General features: G+C 46.4%; 1 protein-coding gene across 2 annotated transcripts in view; it reads left to right on the forward strand.

Annotated features, from left to right (window-relative positions):
• Positions 1 to 5,092: 5,092 nt before the first annotated feature.
• The window catches only part of Cd247 (CD247 molecule), a 74,785-nt gene continuing 60,299 nt past the window's right edge, over positions 5,093 to 19,578 (forward strand). For both annotated transcript variants that reach the window (XM_032915331.1, XM_032915332.1), the window contains exon 1: positions 5,093 to 5,269. In XM_032915331.1, coding sequence (XP_032771222.1) covers positions 5,212 to 5,269 — 58 coding nt within the window. In that variant the 5' untranslated portion in view covers positions 5,093 to 5,211. The remainder of the gene's footprint in view (positions 5,270 to 19,578) is intronic.

The following is a 19,578-nucleotide window of genomic DNA, read 5'->3' on the forward strand; positions in this document are numbered from 1 at the left end:
AACCACTTCTACCTCCAGCTTTAGGGGGTCAGCCTTGGGGAAGCATTCAATGCCTTTGGCTTCTTCAGTCAGGCACCCTGAAACACATACACCGCGCTTTTCCTCTACACACATATACACAAAATTAAAGAAACCTTTGAAAGAGTTCTAGGGGAACAGCATTTGAGCTGTGTTACGTGACATCCTCATAAAAATTATAAAAAGAGGGGTTGGGGATTTAGCTCAGTGGTAGAGCGCTTGCCTAGGAAGCGCAAGGCCCTGGGTTCCGTCCCCAGCTCCGGAAAAAAAAAAGAACCAAAAAAAAAAAAAAAATTATAAAAAGATGGGGACCGGGACGTGACTCAGTGGAGATAAGGACTCAGTGGAATAATGTGTAGGGAGAGAGCCCTGGGCTTGATTCATACTTTCTGCCTGCCATAAATAAGCATGGTGGTGCAGTGTAGGAACTAGGGACAGGAGGGTGGGAGATTTAAGGTTATCCTCAGCTACACAGTAAGTTACAAAGTTACAGACTAGCCTGGGCTACTGTCCAAATAAATAAATAAATAAATAAATAAATAAATAAATAAATAAGATTATAGAGTAGTGCATGGTGGCAGAGGCAGGTAGATCTCTGAGTTTGAGGCCAGCCTGGTCTACAGAGTGAGTTTCAGGACAACCAGGGCTACACAGAGACACTCTTATTTATTTATTTATTTATTTATTTATTTATTTATTTATAAATATATAACATTTATAAGATTATTTATAAATATATAAACTATTCCTGAAATTTATAAATATAAAATTATCTGTAAATTATAAGTTCATAAAGAAAGAACTAGTGGGGGTTGGGGATTTAGCTCAGTGGTAGAGCGCTTGCCTAGCAAGCGCAAGGCCCTGGGTTCGGTCCCCAGCTCCAGAAAAAAGAAAGAGAGAGAGAAAGAAAGAAAGAAAGAAAGAAAGAAAGAAAGAAAGAAAGAAAGAAAGAAAGAAAGAAAGAAAGAAAGAAAGAAAGAAAGAAAGAAAGAAAGAACGAACAAACGAACTAGTGGCCGTTGAGGGAAACATTTTGACCCGCCTCCCGCTATTGGCTAGTCTCCCTCAGCCAACCGCGGTCAATATGCTAGGGTAGGTGCTGGGGAGGCCTCTCAGCTAGAGAAGCTTCAGGAGGGCTTGGTTGCCTCTGCAAACACCAGGGCAGGTGAGCCTTGGTGTGTGCGAATTTCCCCATCTTCTAGGCAGCAGGTGACAGCACCTCGTTACAGTTTCAATATGTCTTATTCATAGTGTCCAACATCTTTGTGTTTCCTGAGCATTCTCCGACCTTCCTTCAGGAACTGTGTATTTAGACCTTCTGCCCATGTCTTCAGAGGGCTGGTTATCTTACTGTTGGGTTAAAAGAGTTCTCCAGGTAGTCTAGATTTAAGCCGTCTGTGAAGAGTTGTGTGCACACACACGCCTTTCGTTCCTGACGGCATCCTCGGTGGACAGTCTTGAGGAAACGCGGTTGATGGTTGCGGTTTTTTTTTTTTTTTTTTTTTTTTTTTTTTTTTTTCGAGCTGGGGACCGAACCCAGGGCCTTGCGCTTGCTGAGGCAAGCGCTCTACCACTGAGCTAAATCCCCAACCCCATGTCTTTAAAGCCTACCATTTGTCCCAGTGGATTTTCTGTTGCCCTTATCTAAAGCAACTCGACTGAACACATATGTCAGCCTCCTACCCAAGTACTCGCCAAGCCTGACCCTGCTTAGCTTGTGAGATCGAACGAGACTGGGCCGGTTCAGGGTAGAGACCGTATGCATGGTTCACTCATCACGGCGTGGGCTCTCCGGCAGAGTTATTTCACATCCCTTACGTTTTGTTTTAGCATTATTATATATTGAAGTAGAATTTTCGTGCGACAAATGAACTATTTGCATGGTTTGTTCTTCCACAGTCTGTAGCAAATCCGATCTGCTGGTCCAACATCCCCCAATCCCAAAGCGTTTATTTCATCATCCCCTACAGAACCTCACACCAACAGGCGGTTTAGTCCAGGTGCCTGCCGCCCTTAGTTCCTGGTAACCCCAATTCACTTTCTCTCCAGACTCGCCTATTCTGGCGATTTTATAGAGTCATACATCACGTGGCTTCCTAGGCCTGGTTTCCTTTACACAGGCACGAAGCGGTAGCGTCTAGCAGCTCCTCACGTCTTTTCATGGCTGTTACAGTCTATTGTTTGAACCCACCACGGCCGCTTGCCCGTTCCTCCGCTGTGGTGAATTGCTTCCAGGCTGGGGCCATTATCCATTAGGCTGTCGGGAGCTCTCTGTACACGCTTCTGTGAGAGCATATGTTTTCGATTCTGTTGGGTATTTACTGAGTTGAGTTTCTGGGCATGAGGGAACTCTGTTTCACATTTTAAGGAACTGTCAAATTGCTTGGCGCTCGGCCCTCTCCCTTTCCATCCGCAGGAGCATCCGTTTCTCACATCCTCGCACTGGTCCCCATCGGCACGGGGTCGCCGTTTGCTCCTGGTGCTGTGTTAGTGTCTTGTGCTGCTTTGTGGGTTTGACTTGCGTTTCCCCAGTGACTAACACGATCGAAGCTTTCGTGTGCTTATTGATCGTTCGTTGATCTTCTTTGGAGAAATGTCAGTTTAAATCTTTGGCTAATTTTTATTTTTCTGTCCTATTAAACTGAAGAATTACTTATGCATTCTGAATCCTGGACTAAAGCCAGTATATAATTTACAAATATTTTCACTCACTTTGTGGACTATTTAAAATTTTTTCTTCCTACTCCCTTTTGAGGCATAAAACTTTTAAAATTTGGTGATGTTCAATTTATGTATGTTGGTGTTGACTGCCTGTGCCGTTTGTGGTCTAGCTAGTTGTCTTAGTTAGGGTTTTACTGCTGTGAACAGACACCATGACCAAGGCAAGTCTTATAAAGGACAGCGTTTAATTGGGCCTGGCTTACAGGTTCAGAGGTTCAGTCCAGTATCATCAAGGTAGGAACATGGCAGCATCCAGGCAGGCATGGTGCAGACAGAGCTAAGAGTTCTACATCTTTATCTGAAGGCTGCTAATGGAAAACTGACTTCCAGGCAGCTAGGATGAGGGTCTTAAAGCCCACACCCACAGTGACACACTTACTCCAACAGGGTCACACCTACAAATAGTGCCACTCCCTCCCTGGGCCAAGCATATTCAAACCATCACACTAGTCTTACACATTAAGTTTTTCATATAAACTCTGGAATCAATTTATCTTGTTTTGAGAATTTGTTAACTTTTTTTTTTTTTTGTTCTTTTTTTCAGAGCTGGGGACCGAACCCAGGGCCTTGCGCTTCCTAGGCAAGCACTCTACCACTGAGCTAAATCCCCAACCCCGTTAACATATTTTTTAGCATTTATTTGTGGTGTGTGTGTCTGTGTGTGTGTGTCTGTGTGTGTGTGGCACGTGTGTATGTGTGTAGTGTATCTATGTATGGTGTATGTATGTGCATAGTGTGTGCATATGTGTGTGGTATATGTGTATACGTATGGCATGTGGGTGAATGTATGTGTGGTGTATTCAGGAATGTATGTATATGTGTGGTATATGTGTGTATGAGGTATGTGTTGGTATTCTGTCTAAACTCCACCCCCACAGCTACTTGGCAACAGCCAGGTATGCTCCACCCCACAGTTGCCTGGCAACAGCCAGCTGTGCCTGACTATAAAGGGGGCTGCTTGCCCCTCCTACCTCTCTTATCCCCTCTTGCTCTTTGTTCTTCTCTGCTCTTCCCCTCTGTCCCTTCTCTCCCTTTCCCCTCCCTTCCCACCACGTGCCCATGGTCTTTCCTCTCCTCTACTCTTCTTCTCTCATTAAACCTCTCCACATGGAACTATGTAGGCTTGGTGTGCTTTGTCCGAGCACAGGCCAATATTTAAACAACAACTGTGTGTGTGTGTGTGTGTGTGTGTGTGTGTGTGTGTGTGTGTGATATGTACATGTGTGTTGGGTGTGTGTGATATGTACATGTATGTATGTGTGTGGCACGTGTATATAGTGTATGTGTGTGGTATATGTGTGTTGGGTGTGTGTGTGTAGTGTGTAGCTCAGTGGACATCTTACAAGAGTGGGTTTTTGTCCACCACGTGGGCTCTGGGGATGAATGCAAGCCGTGAGGCTTGACAGAAAGTGCCTGAGCCAGCTCTCTGCCTCCAGACTTGATAATACTGTCTTTCCACTTAGAAGACTGGTTGATTGAAAAATAACTGTGGTCTTCTTAAGGGAATTCTTTTCAGTCAAAGAAGATGCCCCCGTTGCCCAGTCCTTCCCAGGGCAGCCGTGTCTCAGGCTTCTCTTACAGCTCGCCAGCACGCTCACTCCTAAGTGTTATTTTTTGTTTTGAGGCGGTCTTACTACACAGCTCAAGCTGGCCTGGTATCCACTGTTAGTGCAGTCTGACCTCAAACTCGCAATCCTCCTGCCTTGGCCTCATGAGTGCTAAGATTTACAGGCAGGGAATCCATGACTGACTTTTATCTTTTTCTTACTGGAAATGACTCCAAGTGTGAAATGTTGACAATTAGCGATAGCATTTGACCTGGGTTTGGTGGCACACACCTGTAATCCTGACAGTTGGAAAGCGGAGGAGGGAGAATTGTGAGTTCAAGACCGGCCTGGACTGAATAGTGAGATCCTGTCTAAGGGGAAAAAAGGATTTTGAAAGCGGTGTGAGCTATAGTATTTCACACTATTTTTGGTCTGAACTGAGGCCAAGTTCAGAACCATACCTCAAATATCCTCCTTTCTTTGTGCTTCAGATAAAGATGCCCGATGTCTGGAGACTGTGACTGCTTCATGCAAAGCCACACAGCAACTTAGATAGATGCTAGGGTCCGACTTCGGCACTCGGGAGTCACATACAGATTAGTCAAGAATTAGAGAAAAAAAAAAGTACATTAAATTACAGTCAAATTAAAGAGAAAGCAAAATTTGGACGGATACACACTCTTACACTCCAAACCTCCAAACCTTCAGAACTTCCTGCCTGTGAGCCGGGAGGGGGAGTGCGAGTGAATCTCGGTGCGGTGCGCTGGCAGGTGCTGTCTCAAAGGCCCACAGTTCTCCACTTCCTGGGGTGTCAGCCACAGAACAAAGCCAAGTGAGACTCCTTCAGTACCTCCCTTTCTCCTCACCCTCCCAGGCAGAGCTGCCTCTGACCCTGCCTCTGGGCACCCTCCCAGAGTTGCAGAAGATGAAGTGGACGGCATCGGTCCTCGCCTGCATCCTTCAAGTGCAGTTCCCAGGAGCAGGTAAGGGTTCTGTTTCCCGCGGTGGCTCATCAACACTTTTAGAGGCTCTTTGCGTGTCTGAGTGGCAGTGGAGGGGTCCTAAGGACCTGGTGCTTCCTTTAAAGCTAGCCTTCCCAAAGCCAATGGCCAGAGGGACAGCACGGGCTCGGGTCCCACCCAGGCGTCTGCTCCGTGACAGGCAAGCTGGGTATCGGTTCCGAGCCAGTTGTTTGAAAACGCAGTTGTAGAATGTCCAGTGATAAAGGCAGAAGAGTAAGTCTGTGGAGGGAAAGGGCGAGGAGAAACGCGCAGCAAGAGAGCAGCTGAGACAGCTCGGCGCGGACGCGGGAAGCCGCGCAGGACCAGAAACACCAGCTAGGCCCCACTCTGTTCTGGTTTCCAGATATCATGTCTCCTTCCGTCCCTCTCTGGCTGGCATTGCCGCTCAGCCCCGTTCTTTCCTCCTTTGCCAACCAAGGAAATGACCATGGTCAGTAGGAAGGGGTCATGGCCTGTGGCCCTGGGTAGACCGAAACACCCGGTAGACACAGCGCCCTTACCAGGGGACTCGAGAGAGGGAGGTGTACGGAGGAGGCACCCATGTTCGCGGCCTTTTGCAAGGCGCATTGCCACCTTCTAGCCCAGAGCACTTAAGCTTAAGCTCACCCTGCCCCAACATCACAGCCACCAGCCGCCCTATGATATACAGGTCCTCTGTGATATTCTCACATGGCTGTCTGTCTGAGCCAAGCAGCCAGAGACACGGACAGAAATATTGGCAACAGGTTGAAGAGTGTGTGTTAATATGTGACCATGGCTCGTCACAACCAGTGCAGAAAACAATTTGCACCAGTGCTCACCGCATCCCTCTGAGGCCTGGCTTTTTGCGTGCTGTAGTCTTAGCGTGCTTCCCAGAAGAGAAGACGAGAGAGACAGCTCACAAGATTGGCGTCATGGCCATTTTTTTTTAAAAACAAGAAATGGGATAATCTATGTTTGAATCTGGGAAAACAAGGATGGTAGCTGTAAGGGGTGTCCTTCCTCCAATTTAGAGCTGAGGGTGGTAGTTTGTTAGGTGACAAGGCTGAGAGGGCAGGAATGGCCCACACATGATTGTTACCACCAGGAAACTGCACAGTCCTGGGCTAGCATCACTGGGTTCTGAGGGTTCAGCTTTTCTGTACGGTCATAGTGCTTTTCTCAGAAAGGGCTGGGCGGGTATGACTCACACGGTGCTGTAGGGTAATAGCCCCTGAGGGAGCCCGCAGCAGCCCTTACTCATAAGCAGGTGCAAAACGTTTTCACAGCCAGAGAGGTTCACTGACTGAGGAGAAGCAGGCAATGGTTCTGGACTCAGCTCTCAAAGGATGGAGGGAGGAGATTGTTAACCCTCTCTCTCCACCTTTCTCTGCTCCTCCCTGGTCCCTGTGCGGCAAGCTTTGAGGCTCCAGGGAAGCAGAGGCAAGTTAGGGAGAGAAACAAAAGGTTGGTTATGGCTGCCAAGAGCAGTAAACAAAACCCCACCCAGAGGGCACAAAAGCCTGTGGTCATTTCTACTCCAAACCAAGGAGGCCTAAGCCTTTCCCATTTACACTTCTTTGAGAAAGCCCAGACGCAGGAGACTAAGCCAGTGTTGAACTAATCAGTCCACCAAGTCTAGCAAGATCAATTCGAGGGCCAGAGGAGGTGGGGAGAAGATGGAGTTGCTGGGTGCCACAGAACACGCCTGTCTGCCAACACCCAGCTTGTTGCTACTTCTAATTTACCATGGCAAAGATCGAAACCAGAGGTCACTACGGTCTGTGTCCACTCTCTAGTGAAAAAATTGCACCTCTAGTGTGAAGCCTCGGGTTTATGGGAAGCTCTGCTTCTCAGGAAAGCAGCCGGCAGGGGCATGCTAATCATAGCCCTTCCCAGTAGCAGGTCCCTGAGCAACCCACTGGAGCTCAATGGTCCTGGGTTTTGTTATATTTCCTCTAAAGCAAAGACACTAATGGCTTCCTTACAGAGACGTGACGGCAAGGAGTGAATGCCATGTTTCTTTCATATATAGAGATACACATGCATGCGTGACTAACTTTCTATAGATGCACACACACGCACACATATAGGACAATCAAGAAACAGAAATTGCACTGATTATTAGACCCAGGAGAAGGCGACCTATGGCTGAGATCTTACAGAGCAGCAATGGGCATCTTCTCCTGATAGCATACAACTCGGGCCTCCTCTGAATCCTGGGACACCCACAGCAGCCCAGAAACCCAGTGGCAGGTGGGCCCTGTGGCAAACACGGATCAAACCTTGGGGTGTACAAGGATGAGTCCTGCACCCACCATTTCAACCCCTTAAACGCACCGTGCAGGAAAACGTTCCCTCAAGGTGAAAAGACGTCTGAAGGTAGAACATAAATACAGAAGACTGGGCAAATTCAAAGCAGCATACATGGTCGTGGGGCCACCCAGGTCTGCTGGCAGTAGGGACTGAGGCTTCTGGAAACCGGGTGGAGGGAACCGTAAGTGACGGACAGCGTGGCTGTATCTCACGGTCGTTTTCACCCTCTGGTTTGTTCTGTACTCCAGCGCCTGGCTACTTCCAAGTCCCGTGCTACGCTTTCCTACTTCAGCCCTGCTCAGACTTGCTAGACTAGAGACTGCATTTGTTGCCACAAAAACACCCCCACCAGCAGCAGCCATAAGGTTTGTTAGCAGGCTAGGCCTCTTACATCGATGCTCTGTAGGTCTGGCATTGTTAGTTTTGCTTTTGTTTTTTAAAAAGTAAGACTAATTAGGTGTGGTGGTGCACACCTTTGATAGCAGCACTTGAGAGGCAGAGGTAGGTGGGTCTCTGTGAGTTCAAGGCCAGCCTAGTCTACATAGTGAGTTCTAGGTCAGCCTGGACTACATAGTGAGAGAGTATATTTAAAGAAAAATAAGCTTTAATTTTTTAAAATACGCATCTTTTCTTCCAAAAGTCACCTAACATGTGTCTTGTATTTTACTTAGAAGGTTCTGGGCTCCACAGAGAATTATCTTAGGTTCTTAGAAGAGGCACACAGTCTGAGAACATCCCCCACCCCTGTTTTTATACCGATGGTCAGTTAACTGATTAAGTAAACGATAGAAATAGCTCAGAATAGTTCTTTTTCAGCTCTGCTTGAGACAGAGCTGCTCCATATTTACAACAACATGGCAGTGGGTGTAATCAACTGGAATAAATATCCAGCTATTCTGGTTGAAAACATTAAACCAGCCCCTTGACCTGTTAGCTGAAATATGTCATTTTACAATTTTGCACTAGGTATGGCTAGCGACCGGATTCATTCTCGGGGAAAGAGATGCCCCTGGCCGCTCTCAGCCACAGTATTTAGACCAGGGTCCATGCACAATACATATTCCAGTGTTTGTTGACTGAATTAAAAGGTAACTGAGAAAAGGTAACATCAATGACTTATTAGATGGCCTATCCTTTAAACAACTTAGAGGTGAACGTTAAAACAAAGCTAAATGTAAAAATCAGCCATCAAAGTGTCAGCAGTGAACAGAATACTTCAACGTGAGTTACAAAGATTCAAAAAAGTAATTATTAAAGTGTTCTTGTTCAACCGTGTGAAATTCTACTATTATTTTTGGCTTGTTCTGTATCAGGGGGTCCTAGAAGCACTGTGTGCCTTGCATGTTGGGCAAACGCTCTACCACTGAGACATCTCCCCAGACCCCAATCCCTTTTTAAAACTTGTTAAGATCTCTTCGAATTTCCCAGCCTGCTGAACTATCATGGCCTCCGGGTAGTTAGAGCCACAGGTCTGGGCTGTCAGGCTTAGTTATTTATTTTGGACCCAGAGAAAAGATCATTTCAAATGACCAGACTAACACTGTATCTTAAAACTAAACAAAAACGCACTCTTTTCATTTTCTGCTTTTTCTCTAGTGCTGGGGAGAAGGTGATCATTATTAGAGAGTGGCGGTTAATGAGCTAATAAAGGAATGAATGTATCAGTCAGGAATAGAAAATTCTGTGGATTCTAGCAGGATTCTAGCCCAGCGTGACTTTCATGTTTGATCTGCATGACCCATTTACAAATATATGCATCATGCTTTTTCCAGTATTTCCTTATTGGTGGACATTTGGGTTATTGCTAATGCTTGCTGTCAAAGATAATTTTCAGGAAGATATACATAGAATGGATGGGGGGGGTGGTTCATGTCAATTCAAAACTGACAATTAAAAGATCAGGTCGAAACAAAAGAATGATTCACAGGGGACTCCAGACTCTGGTCGAGAATAATCGTGTTGGGGAAAGAATGTGTCTGTCCATGAACGTCTGTCTACAAAAAGGTCGTGTCTTTCTGGAGCGTCCTGTATGGAGAGAGAGAGAGAGAGAGAGAGAGAGAGAGAGAGAGAGAGAGAGAGAGAGAGAGAGAGAGAGAGAGAGAGAGAGAGAGAGGAAACTGTACAGGAAGAAAGATCTGGATGGAAATCAGGGCTCCTCCATGGCCCCTGTCGGCCGGCGAGTAGCTCACCTCAGCTCTTTCCGTCCTAAGATGGCGATGGCGGTGGTGGTGCTCTCCTCGCAAAGGGCCTTGAGGAATGCAACTGATGTCCAGGAGCGTCCAGGCTCAGGATGCGTGGGAAGTGGCAGACTGTACTGTGCGTGCCTCAGTTTCCCAGTCTTCAGAATAAAATATCATTTCCCCCGTGCAGCAGAGCAGGACTGCAGTTCGAGTGTGCTCCCCCTCCTCCTCTCACTAAACTGCAGCAGAAACTTGGGCAGAAACGGCTCTCTGAGCCTTAATTTTCTCAAGTTTTCAATAAAAGACGGGAAAGTTGAAGGCCCCCTAAGACTACAAAAGGAGTTACCTGTGGTCAGACATTGCAAAGGTTTTCGGAGAGCCTTATCCCCTCGCCCTCTAGCCTCGCCCCACCTCACGGGTATTGACTCTCAGAATCTCAAAAGTAACCACTTTCCTACCTAGAACTCCAAATGCTTCTTCTGGTTGGGGATCCCATCTTGGCGCACTGTTTTGAACTTGTCGGCCGAAGCCTCTGCTTTGGAAAAGCCAACATTTTGTGTCTTGTGGATTGCAGATTTACTGAGGGCCATGCAGAACGTGGTTGATGGGAAAGTAGGATCGATGCTTGAAGTAACTGGTGGACACACGAGGCTCCTAGGGTCCGTTTTGTTTGTCTGTTGACTGTGTGCTCAAAGTTTCAGACTCAAGAGGGGGGTGGTAAACAGAAAGCACTAGAGTAAGGGCTATCAGACCCCATCTAGACCGCTGTTTTCTCGAGGGTCACCCTTTGTACTAACGGAGAGCACGAGGTGTGGTTGATGGCACCTATCCTATGGCCAGCAGCTGAAAAAATTAAAGAGTTCTTTTTTGGGAAGTGATGAAAATGGGGCTGGGACGGTGTTGTGTGTCTGTAATCCCAGCACCTGGAGAGAGACAGAAGGAGCAGGGGTTCAAGCTTAACCTTGGCTATTCAGAGGGCTGGAAGCCAGCATGGGCTACTTGAGACTTGTCTGGGATGAAAATTTAAAAATACAGAGATGATTACTTTCAAAGAGTTGATGCCTTGGTCAAGAGGATTGGGCCTCCAACGGGCACTCCCCGCGGCCATTATCTCTGATCGCTGTTCTCTGATTGGCATTACCACACACCCAAAGGCGGAATTCTGAAGCGGACTTTAAGAGAATTCCCCTTAGGAAGTGCTTAATTCTATTTTCTTCTCAATTTTCAAGGTTAAAAAAAAAACAAACCTGTTTTGACACTGAATATCTTTGTTTGGTACAGGGTTTTCTGCTGAGTAGGAAATCTGGGCTTGTTAAGACTGGAACTCTGTTCAGCTCTGACATTATTATAGATCTGAACTCACACTTTCCCCAAACCTGGTAAACCCATATTTTCCATTTTAGCCTTAATAAATGCAACTATTTGGGGAGGTTTCCTTGAGAAAGACAGATCTCAGTTTGCATTCAGTCCATTGTGCACCCTCGCCCTCATACTACATTATGCGTGGAAAATAAATCAAAAATGTAAATTAATCCATATCTGAGAGGGATTGACTTCCAGGAATTAACTCAATCAACATGTTAGGAATAAATTTTGACCCAGTGGGAAAGTCTTATGGGTATTTCATACACTTAAGGAATAGTACAATGTTAGACATAGATTCTAAAGCGAATTATAAAAATGTATTTATTTTTATGAGCATTGATGTTTTGCCTGCATGTATGTCTGTATGAGGATGGCAGATCTTGGAGTTGTGAGTTGCCATGTGGGCACTGGGAATTGAACCCCAGGTCCCCTAGAAGAGCAGTCAGTGCTCTTAACTGCTAAGCCCTAGTGTGAATTTTTCAAAACTAAATTCTCAAAGAGTGGCATGATTGTCACTGAGTGACAAATAACAGTTTGCAATCACTCGTGTCTACTTTCAGCACGGGGCCTTGTGCTGAGGGAGGGCAAGGCCTTGTGCTGTTGGTGGGGGCAAAGTAAGGCATCCTAAGAAGTCTGATGCTCAGAACAAAAGACAGGAAGCATTACAGAACCAGATACACAAATGCCTGTGCCTCCTAGAGTGACCACTTCAGCAGGACGTTTGTCTATACAACAAACAGGCACACCAGGTAGTTTCCTTAGCCAATCTGTGGAGACAGGAAGACAGCATGGCTCAAAACGTACACGGACACCGCCACCGCCACATAGGATTAAATATATCCCACTGCTCTCTTGCAGTAGAGACGGGACCCCCAGCCATGCATACTGATATAGGTCTCCAATGTGTGACATTGCACTAGCCCCAAGATACAACACCATGACTGACAGCCCTCAGTCAGACCCACCTGTTCTCATCCTAGACTGGAAGGTGATAATGGCAGAATCCGAGAGAAGAGGGGTTGAGGGGAGAGAGAAAAAGAGATGCTCTGGAAGGGGAGTGAAGGTTGCATCCCATTCCTTCAGAGGAAAGAAGGGGAATGAGGGTCGAGGGATCAACCTGCCACTGAGCCAGATTGACCAGTTATGAAGTGGCTTGAGCCTGAGTACCATGGTTAAATGCTCAATGTGATGGTGTTGAACCTGCCTTTCGGGACATTTACCCTCATGCTCTGACGGGTGCAGGTGTCTGTGTCCCAGCGTTCATACCTGGATGACAAACACATCCTCACTCAGTGTGCTTTTTGGGTAGAATCTAAAGAAATAGCATCCGGATAGATGTAGATTTAAGGTGATTTTGAGTGTGGTGTGAATGGGTGTGTGTGTGTGTGTGTGTGTGTGTGTGTGTGTGTGTGTGTGTGTGTGTGTGTGTGTGTGTGAAGATATACATGTGCTGGTATCTGCAGGCATGTATATATGTGCATATCAACACATGGCCCTCTATGCATTTGTGTATACAGTACGTGTCTTTAAGAGGAGTTGTTGGTCTGGCCCCACTCCCCAGGAACACCCTGTCTCCGAAGTGAGCCTGGCAATTGCTCTTTGACACATCTTCCCACCTACTTCTCAAGATTCAAAATGCTAACTCTGCCTTGCTCTCAGCTGTGGAGGATCTCCCAGGCCCATAATCATCATAAATTGTCTGCATTCAAATGGCAAAATAAAGTAGAAAATTGTTGTTCTCCAAACTCAAGCTTAAAAACACAACACGAATATTTCCCTATCACGAGCTCTTTTCGGAGTTTAGGTCTAGCACTCAGATAGTTTCAGGGACACACAGAAATCATCAGAAAATGTCACCAGCTCCTCCATGTTTCCACAAGTTCCTTCTACAATAATCATGTGCATTTTGGGAGGCAAAATAATCAACACACATTTGATGCTTTTTTTTTTCTTGCAAGCCATCTAACAAGGTAGGAACTATTTTGTCCATCAAGACAATTGGTCAAACTAGTTTATTTTTAGTACCTGGTTATCTAAGCTATCTGGCTGACTGATTCCTACTGATTAATAGCAATTTAATACACTGCAAGCAGCTCTCCTGTGTCTTGAGCCAAATAGTCTGCAGAAGATTGGCCTAACCAGCCCACTGGGCAGGCCCTTTTCTTAGAGATGGACATTCACGATGCCGGAAACGATATTCTCTGGTTTTCAAAAGAGTCTGAATGCGGCTTCCGACACCCTGCTCTACGGTCTGGCCTAATTTCCATCAGTTTTGTCGACCTGTGCTAATTTCCACGCTGAGTTCAGTAGCAAAGACAGCACACATGGATTGGATGCCACCCAGGACTGTTTTGAGTTAGGAGGGCTTCAGAAATTCCTCTTTTGATTTCTCAGAGCAGAGAGAAATCTTTGTCTTTTCTCCCACTTAACTATCGGTGCTTCAAAGCCCAGACCTATATAAAATACACAAATGCTTTCGAGACAAAATGAATCTTGCCCGGTTTCTTTGGGCTTCGATGGGAACAATAAAGATCCGACTACAAAAGGTTGGCAAAGAGGATTATTCTTTTTCTTTCTATTAAGCATAGAGGCTTCAAAAGAACGGCCCAGAAAGTCAAATAATTGTATCCACCACTGTTCATCCATCCATCTCCCTGCTGACCTGTCCTGTGAAAATCTTGGCCAGCTCTCACCTGCCCATTGCAAATGCTGCTTTGTTAAATGTTCTGTAATCCCAGGAGAAAGACCTGATAAAACAAACTGCATTTCCATGGCCACCTCATCAGGGAGTAGCTCTTTGGGCTGGGGGGTGCTTCTAATTTTCGGAGCTTTGTAGTCTCCGGGTTGTGAGGGAGCTACTTGAAGACTTGAAAAGGGGATGTAAGTTAAGTCTACAAATGTTTGCCATCTAAAGGGGCCGAGGTGGTTGCCGGGAATACTTAGGAAGCTGGTCTTTGATCTTCATGGAGATTTCTTGATTGCTTTGGTTTGGAAAAACACATCATTCGCTTCTTTAAGATAGAAAGTTTTAGACTTGAAGCTGGTCTAATTGCTAGTTTCCTTTCGGTCCCGAACTTCCTCAGAAAACTCTTGTCACTTTGAAGAGTACAAAATGGCTCCTTGACACCAAGAAGCACAGAGGAGATTAGGCCATTTAAAGATTTTTTATGTGCAGAATTGAATGTTTTCTAGCAGTGGTCAAGTCCAGAATTGTTTCAGTTTTAAAAAGCTGGGCAAGCATCTAAAGTTTAGTGCGTGGTGACCACAGAAGGTAACCCTAAGTTGCTGGTGCAGGAAGAAGGTCTGGTGTGCTTGGTTTGGGATGCTGTCCCTAAACTGTCTCTTCAAGCCCGTGGGTTTGCGTTAGGGAGGTGGCTCGGTGGGTAAAGTGCTTGCTGTGCAAACATCAGGAGCAGAGTCCAGTCCCCCAGCACCCAAATTAAAACAGGTGGCAGTATGCATCTGTGACCCCAGCTCTGGAGGACAGAGGCACGGGTTCCAGGGGCTCACCTGACCAGCAAGCCAGTTTAGCTGTAGCAGTGAGCGACCCTGTTTCAAAAAGTAAGATGGAGAAGGAATGGAGGAAGACGTCCTGACATCCACATTTTTAGCTCCACAAAGCACATTCGCACACACATACACCACACATACGTGCAAACACACAGGCATCTTGCCTGTGTAGATGTTCAACAGTTCAGTGAATGAACCTGTGACCCAAGTATTTTATGCTATAAACATGTTTAAGTTTAGACAATGCTAACACAATAGTAGGTGGGTTAGGCTGAAAAAGAGGGACAATATCTACTAAGTAACAGGACTTTTACTCATTGGATGGGGCATTTGGAAAGCTTTATGCAAGAGACCAGTATAACTCTCTCTTTCTCCCTCCCCCTCCCTCCTTCTCTCTCTCTCTTTCTTACTGGATATTTTCTTTACTTACATTTCAAATGTAATCCCCTTTCCTGATTCCCCTCTTTTCCCCCACCCCCTGCCTCTATGAGAGTGTTCCCCTATTCACCCACCCACTCCCCCCATCTCCCTGCCCTGGCATTGAGCCTTCCTAGGGCCAAGGGCCTCTCCTCCCACTGATGCTTGACAAGATCAATCCTCTGCTCTATATGTGGCTGGAGCCACGGGTCCCTCCAGGTGTACTCTTTGGTTGGTGGTTTAGTCTCTGGGAGCTCTGGGGTGTCTGGTTAGTTGATATTGTTGCTCTTCCTATGGGGTTGCAGACCCCTACAGCTCCTTCGGTCCTTGCTCTAACTCCTCCATTAGGGACCCCATTCTCAGTTCAATGGTTGGCTGTGAGCATCTGCCTCTGTATTTGTCAGGCTCAGTATAACTATCTTAATTAGTGGTTCTCAGCCTGTGGGACACAACCCCTTTGAGGGTCAAATGACCCTTTCATGGGGTCACACATCAGATACCCTCCATATCAGATATTTATATTAAGATTAATAACAGTAGCAAAATTATAGTAGTAATTATAGTAAAATTATACAGTAGCAATGAAAATTATCTTAGAGTGGTGTTGGGGGGTGGGGTCACCACAACACAAGGAACTGTATTAAAAGATTGCAGCATTAGGAAGGTTGAGAACCACTGCTCTAAACACTAACTATACTTAGGAGATTGTCATTTAAGGAAAAGCTATAGTGAATTCTCTAGTAGTATGAGGATTAATGTTCTGATTTAGTTATTTCCATGAATGATAAGTTTTATTTGTTGCATTTTCTCAGAATCAAAGATACATTGTTTAAAAACATTTATCATCATCATCATTATCATTGTCATCATCATCATCATTTTGCATGTATATGTGTCTGTGCATGCATTTCTGCTATGGCATGTCAGAGTACACCCCAGGGGAACTGGTTCTCTCTCCATCACATGGGTCCTAGGGTCCAGCTTCGGTCCACAGGTTTGCCAGCAACACCTTTGCTCACTGAGCCATTTCAGGAAATGAAGGATACAGAACGCCCAGTCTGCTGTCAGCACAGACAAGCCCCTGAGGAAGGAGAGGTTAAGCACTATGACTGGATCATAAGGGCTTTCTATGAAGCCTGCCCTCCCTCAGATCCCCCACGTGGCCCTGCACGGTCTACTGGAGGAGATACAGGTATTTCTCAACGCTAACAAATCTGTGGGGCTGTTGACTCTTTTCTAAGTCTGTCCAGAGCCATGGTAGTGATAAGGACAGCGATCTGCTGGTCCCAGTCCAATGTGACAACAAAACTCACCTCCAGCAGGAATAGGCTGCCCTGCTAGACCAAGCTAGTTGGGGAAAAGACCAAAGCCAAATAGAGAAGGACAAGTAAAGCAAGGGAGGACCCTGCTTTAAAGGCACACTTCATTGAGGCCAGAGAGTAGTTAAGAACACGCCTGTTCTTCCAGAGGACCCAGGTTCAGTTCCCAGTACCCATGTGGCAGTTCACAATCACCGGTAACTCTAGGGGCAGGGGTCTCACACCTTCTTCTGACCTGAGGGCACCAGGCACACACAGTGCACATACACAAAGGCTGAATAAACATTCATTCACATATAAAGTAAATACATCTTGGAAAGAACATGCTTCGTGGGCTAGTGATGGGGTTCAGTTGTTAGAGTGCGCTCACCTAGCATGGATAAAGCTGGGGTCAGTCCTCAGACTGCACTGATGGTGGTGAATACTTTTAATCCCACATAGAGGCAGGAAGATCAGAAGTTCAAGCTGATCCTCTACATAGCAAGTTTGAGGCCAGTCTGAGCTACATGAGAATGTGCCTCAAAAAACAGACGTGGGGGGGGTTGGGGATTTAGCTCAGAGGTAGAGCGCTTGCCTAGGAAGCGCAAGGCCCTGGGTTCGATCCCCAGCTCCGGAAAAAAAAAAAAAAAAAAAAAAAAAAAAAAAAAAACAGACGTGGGGCAGGGGGAAACAAAACAGAAAAAGCCAAAGGATGTTACTTCAGGAACTAGGTATGTCAATCCCAGCGCTCATAAAGTAGAAGCAGGAAGATGAGTTCAAAGCCAGCCTGGACTACAAAAACCCCTGTCTCAAAGGCCAAGCACAAAACCAAAACAACAACAATCAAAAACACTTGTCCCAGACATAGTAGCACACGCCTTTAATCTCAGCACTTCAGAGGCAGAGGCAGGTGGATCTCTGTGAATTTGAGACCAGCCTGATCTATAGGGTGTCATTGCTACATAACAACGCCCTGTCTCAAATGACACCAAGACAGTCACTAGTACATAAAGACACCCTGTCTCAAACAACAACAACAACAGTGAAACTGAAAGCACTTATCAGAAAGACATAAAATACAGATCACTTCTATTTTGCATTTGAGCAAAAAGTACTTAAGGGTACAGTGTGTGGTGCACCCCAGTTTGGAGAAGAGGGGGTGGTTTTTCCTGTGTTGTTTACAGGCATGAATGCTGTTAATGGTGTCCCTGCTTTTCAAGAGGAGCAGTGAATGACCCAGAGGTGCGTGGTTAGCAGCAGGTCTCACCAGGGGTGCCTGTCTGCACCTCATTTCATCTTGGTGAAGGACACGCATACAGTGCTGCAGTGACCCTGAGGCAGAGGCTGACCATCGGTCAGTCTGAATTCGGCTGTGGACTTTGAGAGAGGAGATGTTTTCGTGTGCAGCTTGGAGAAAGAAGTGAGAACAAACAGATCTAGTGGAAGGGACAGGATACTCCACCCACAGACAGCCAGACAACCAACAGTGGCTCTTGTAGCCCCTGATACCTGCAGGCTGGTTAGAACATGGCTGTGGGCATCTCCCGTTGCCATGGGCGCCCAGTGAGAGGCCAGTGCTCCTCCAGGTGGGGTCCTGACTTGCCTCTTTCCCCTGTGTGGCCCACTCCCAGCTCCGTGTGCTGTCTCCTGCTCAGATCAGCATCTTTCTTGTCCCACAGAGCTGCCCCGGGGCTCCTGGAGAATGCCCTCACCGAGGTCTATAACCAAGGCACACAGTTTCTTCAATGATACTTTTAGGATAGTAAGGCAACCGCAAGAGGAGCTTCCATTCATGTGGGAAGCACTAGGTTACCCAGCTCCATGTGCTGTAGTTAATCTGAACAATGTTGAGCACAAAGTCTGTGCCCCTGGGTTGTGAAGCTCCGAGGGACCCCTTCTATACCATTCCCTAGAGTTTGCTGCCATGGGAAAGTTGCAACTGCACCTTTAGCTATTTCTCTCTAGCGATTTCCTGCCTCATTTCCTCACCACCACCATGCTCCTCTCTCTGTTGTTAACACGGAGCCACAAACTGGGTACATTATAAAGAAAAGAGGTTTTCTTGGGCTACAGGTTCTAGTCCTAGATTGACAGCTCATATGTGATAATAACTTCTTCCTGGAAGAATGTCAGGGTCCTGTACCCAAGCACCTCAGTCTAATCAGACAGCAAGTTGCCAACCAGAGGGAGGGAGGGAGGGAGGGAGGGAGGGAGGGAGAGAGAGAGAGAGAGAGAGAGAGAGAGAGAGAGAGAGAGAGGGAGAGAGAGAAAATCTTGTAAACAAGAACAAAAACTAACAAATAAAAAACCCAAAACATTTAAAGCCCAGTGCATGATGGTACACACTTCTTTTAGTCCCAGCACTAGGGAGGATACGTTATGACTATACCTGGGTGTTCTTATGGTACCTCTATCAGAGAGAGTGAGGGATACTCTGACTCTTTTACCCCTTCTTGGGACCCTTTAATTCCTGCTGTGTTGCCTTGTCCAGCCTTGAGATGAGGGTTTGTGCCTAGTCTCATTGTAACCTGTTATGCTGCTCAGTCGACTTCCCTGGGAGGCCTGTTCTTTTTTGAGTGGATCTGGGGCAGAGGGGAGGTGGGTGGGAAGACTGGGAGGAGTGGAGGAAGGGGAAACTGCAAATGGAATGGAATGAGTGACAGAAAAGTAAAAAGAAAGAAGAAAAGCACTCAAAAATCCAACAAGAAAATCAAGATGGATGGCCCCCAAGGAAGGACAGCAAGTTTGATCCCTGGGCCTCCACATGTGTACGCACATGCACACAAATGTGCACACACATGCACACAAATGTGCACACACTGTACACACATAAACCAAAAAGCTTTCAACATAGTTCTCCAAGGGTACAGGCTGTGCTCAAAGCATAGCAGCTATGGGATTGGTTTCTGTACCCACCTCAAATAACAATGCACCGTAAAGTAGTGACTTAAAAAACTGACCTCCTGTACAACAATGCCAAGCAACCAAAGCTTCCAGGGACTAAGCCACTACCTAAAGACTATACATGGACTGACCCTGGACTCTGACCTCATAGGTAGCAATGAATATCCTAGTAAGAGCACCAGTGGAAGGGGAAGCCCTGGGTCCTGCTAAGACTGAACTCCGAGTGAACTAGATTGTTGGGGGGGGGCGGCAATGGGGGAGGATGGGGAGGGGAACACCCATAAAGAAGGGGAGGGAGGGATGTTTGCCCGAAACCGGAAAG

The sequence above is a fragment of the Rattus rattus genome, chromosome 10, assembly GCF_011064425.1.
Source record: "Rattus rattus isolate New Zealand chromosome 10, Rrattus_CSIRO_v1, whole genome shotgun sequence".
NCBI lineage: Eukaryota > Metazoa > Chordata > Mammalia > Rodentia > Muridae > Rattus > Rattus rattus.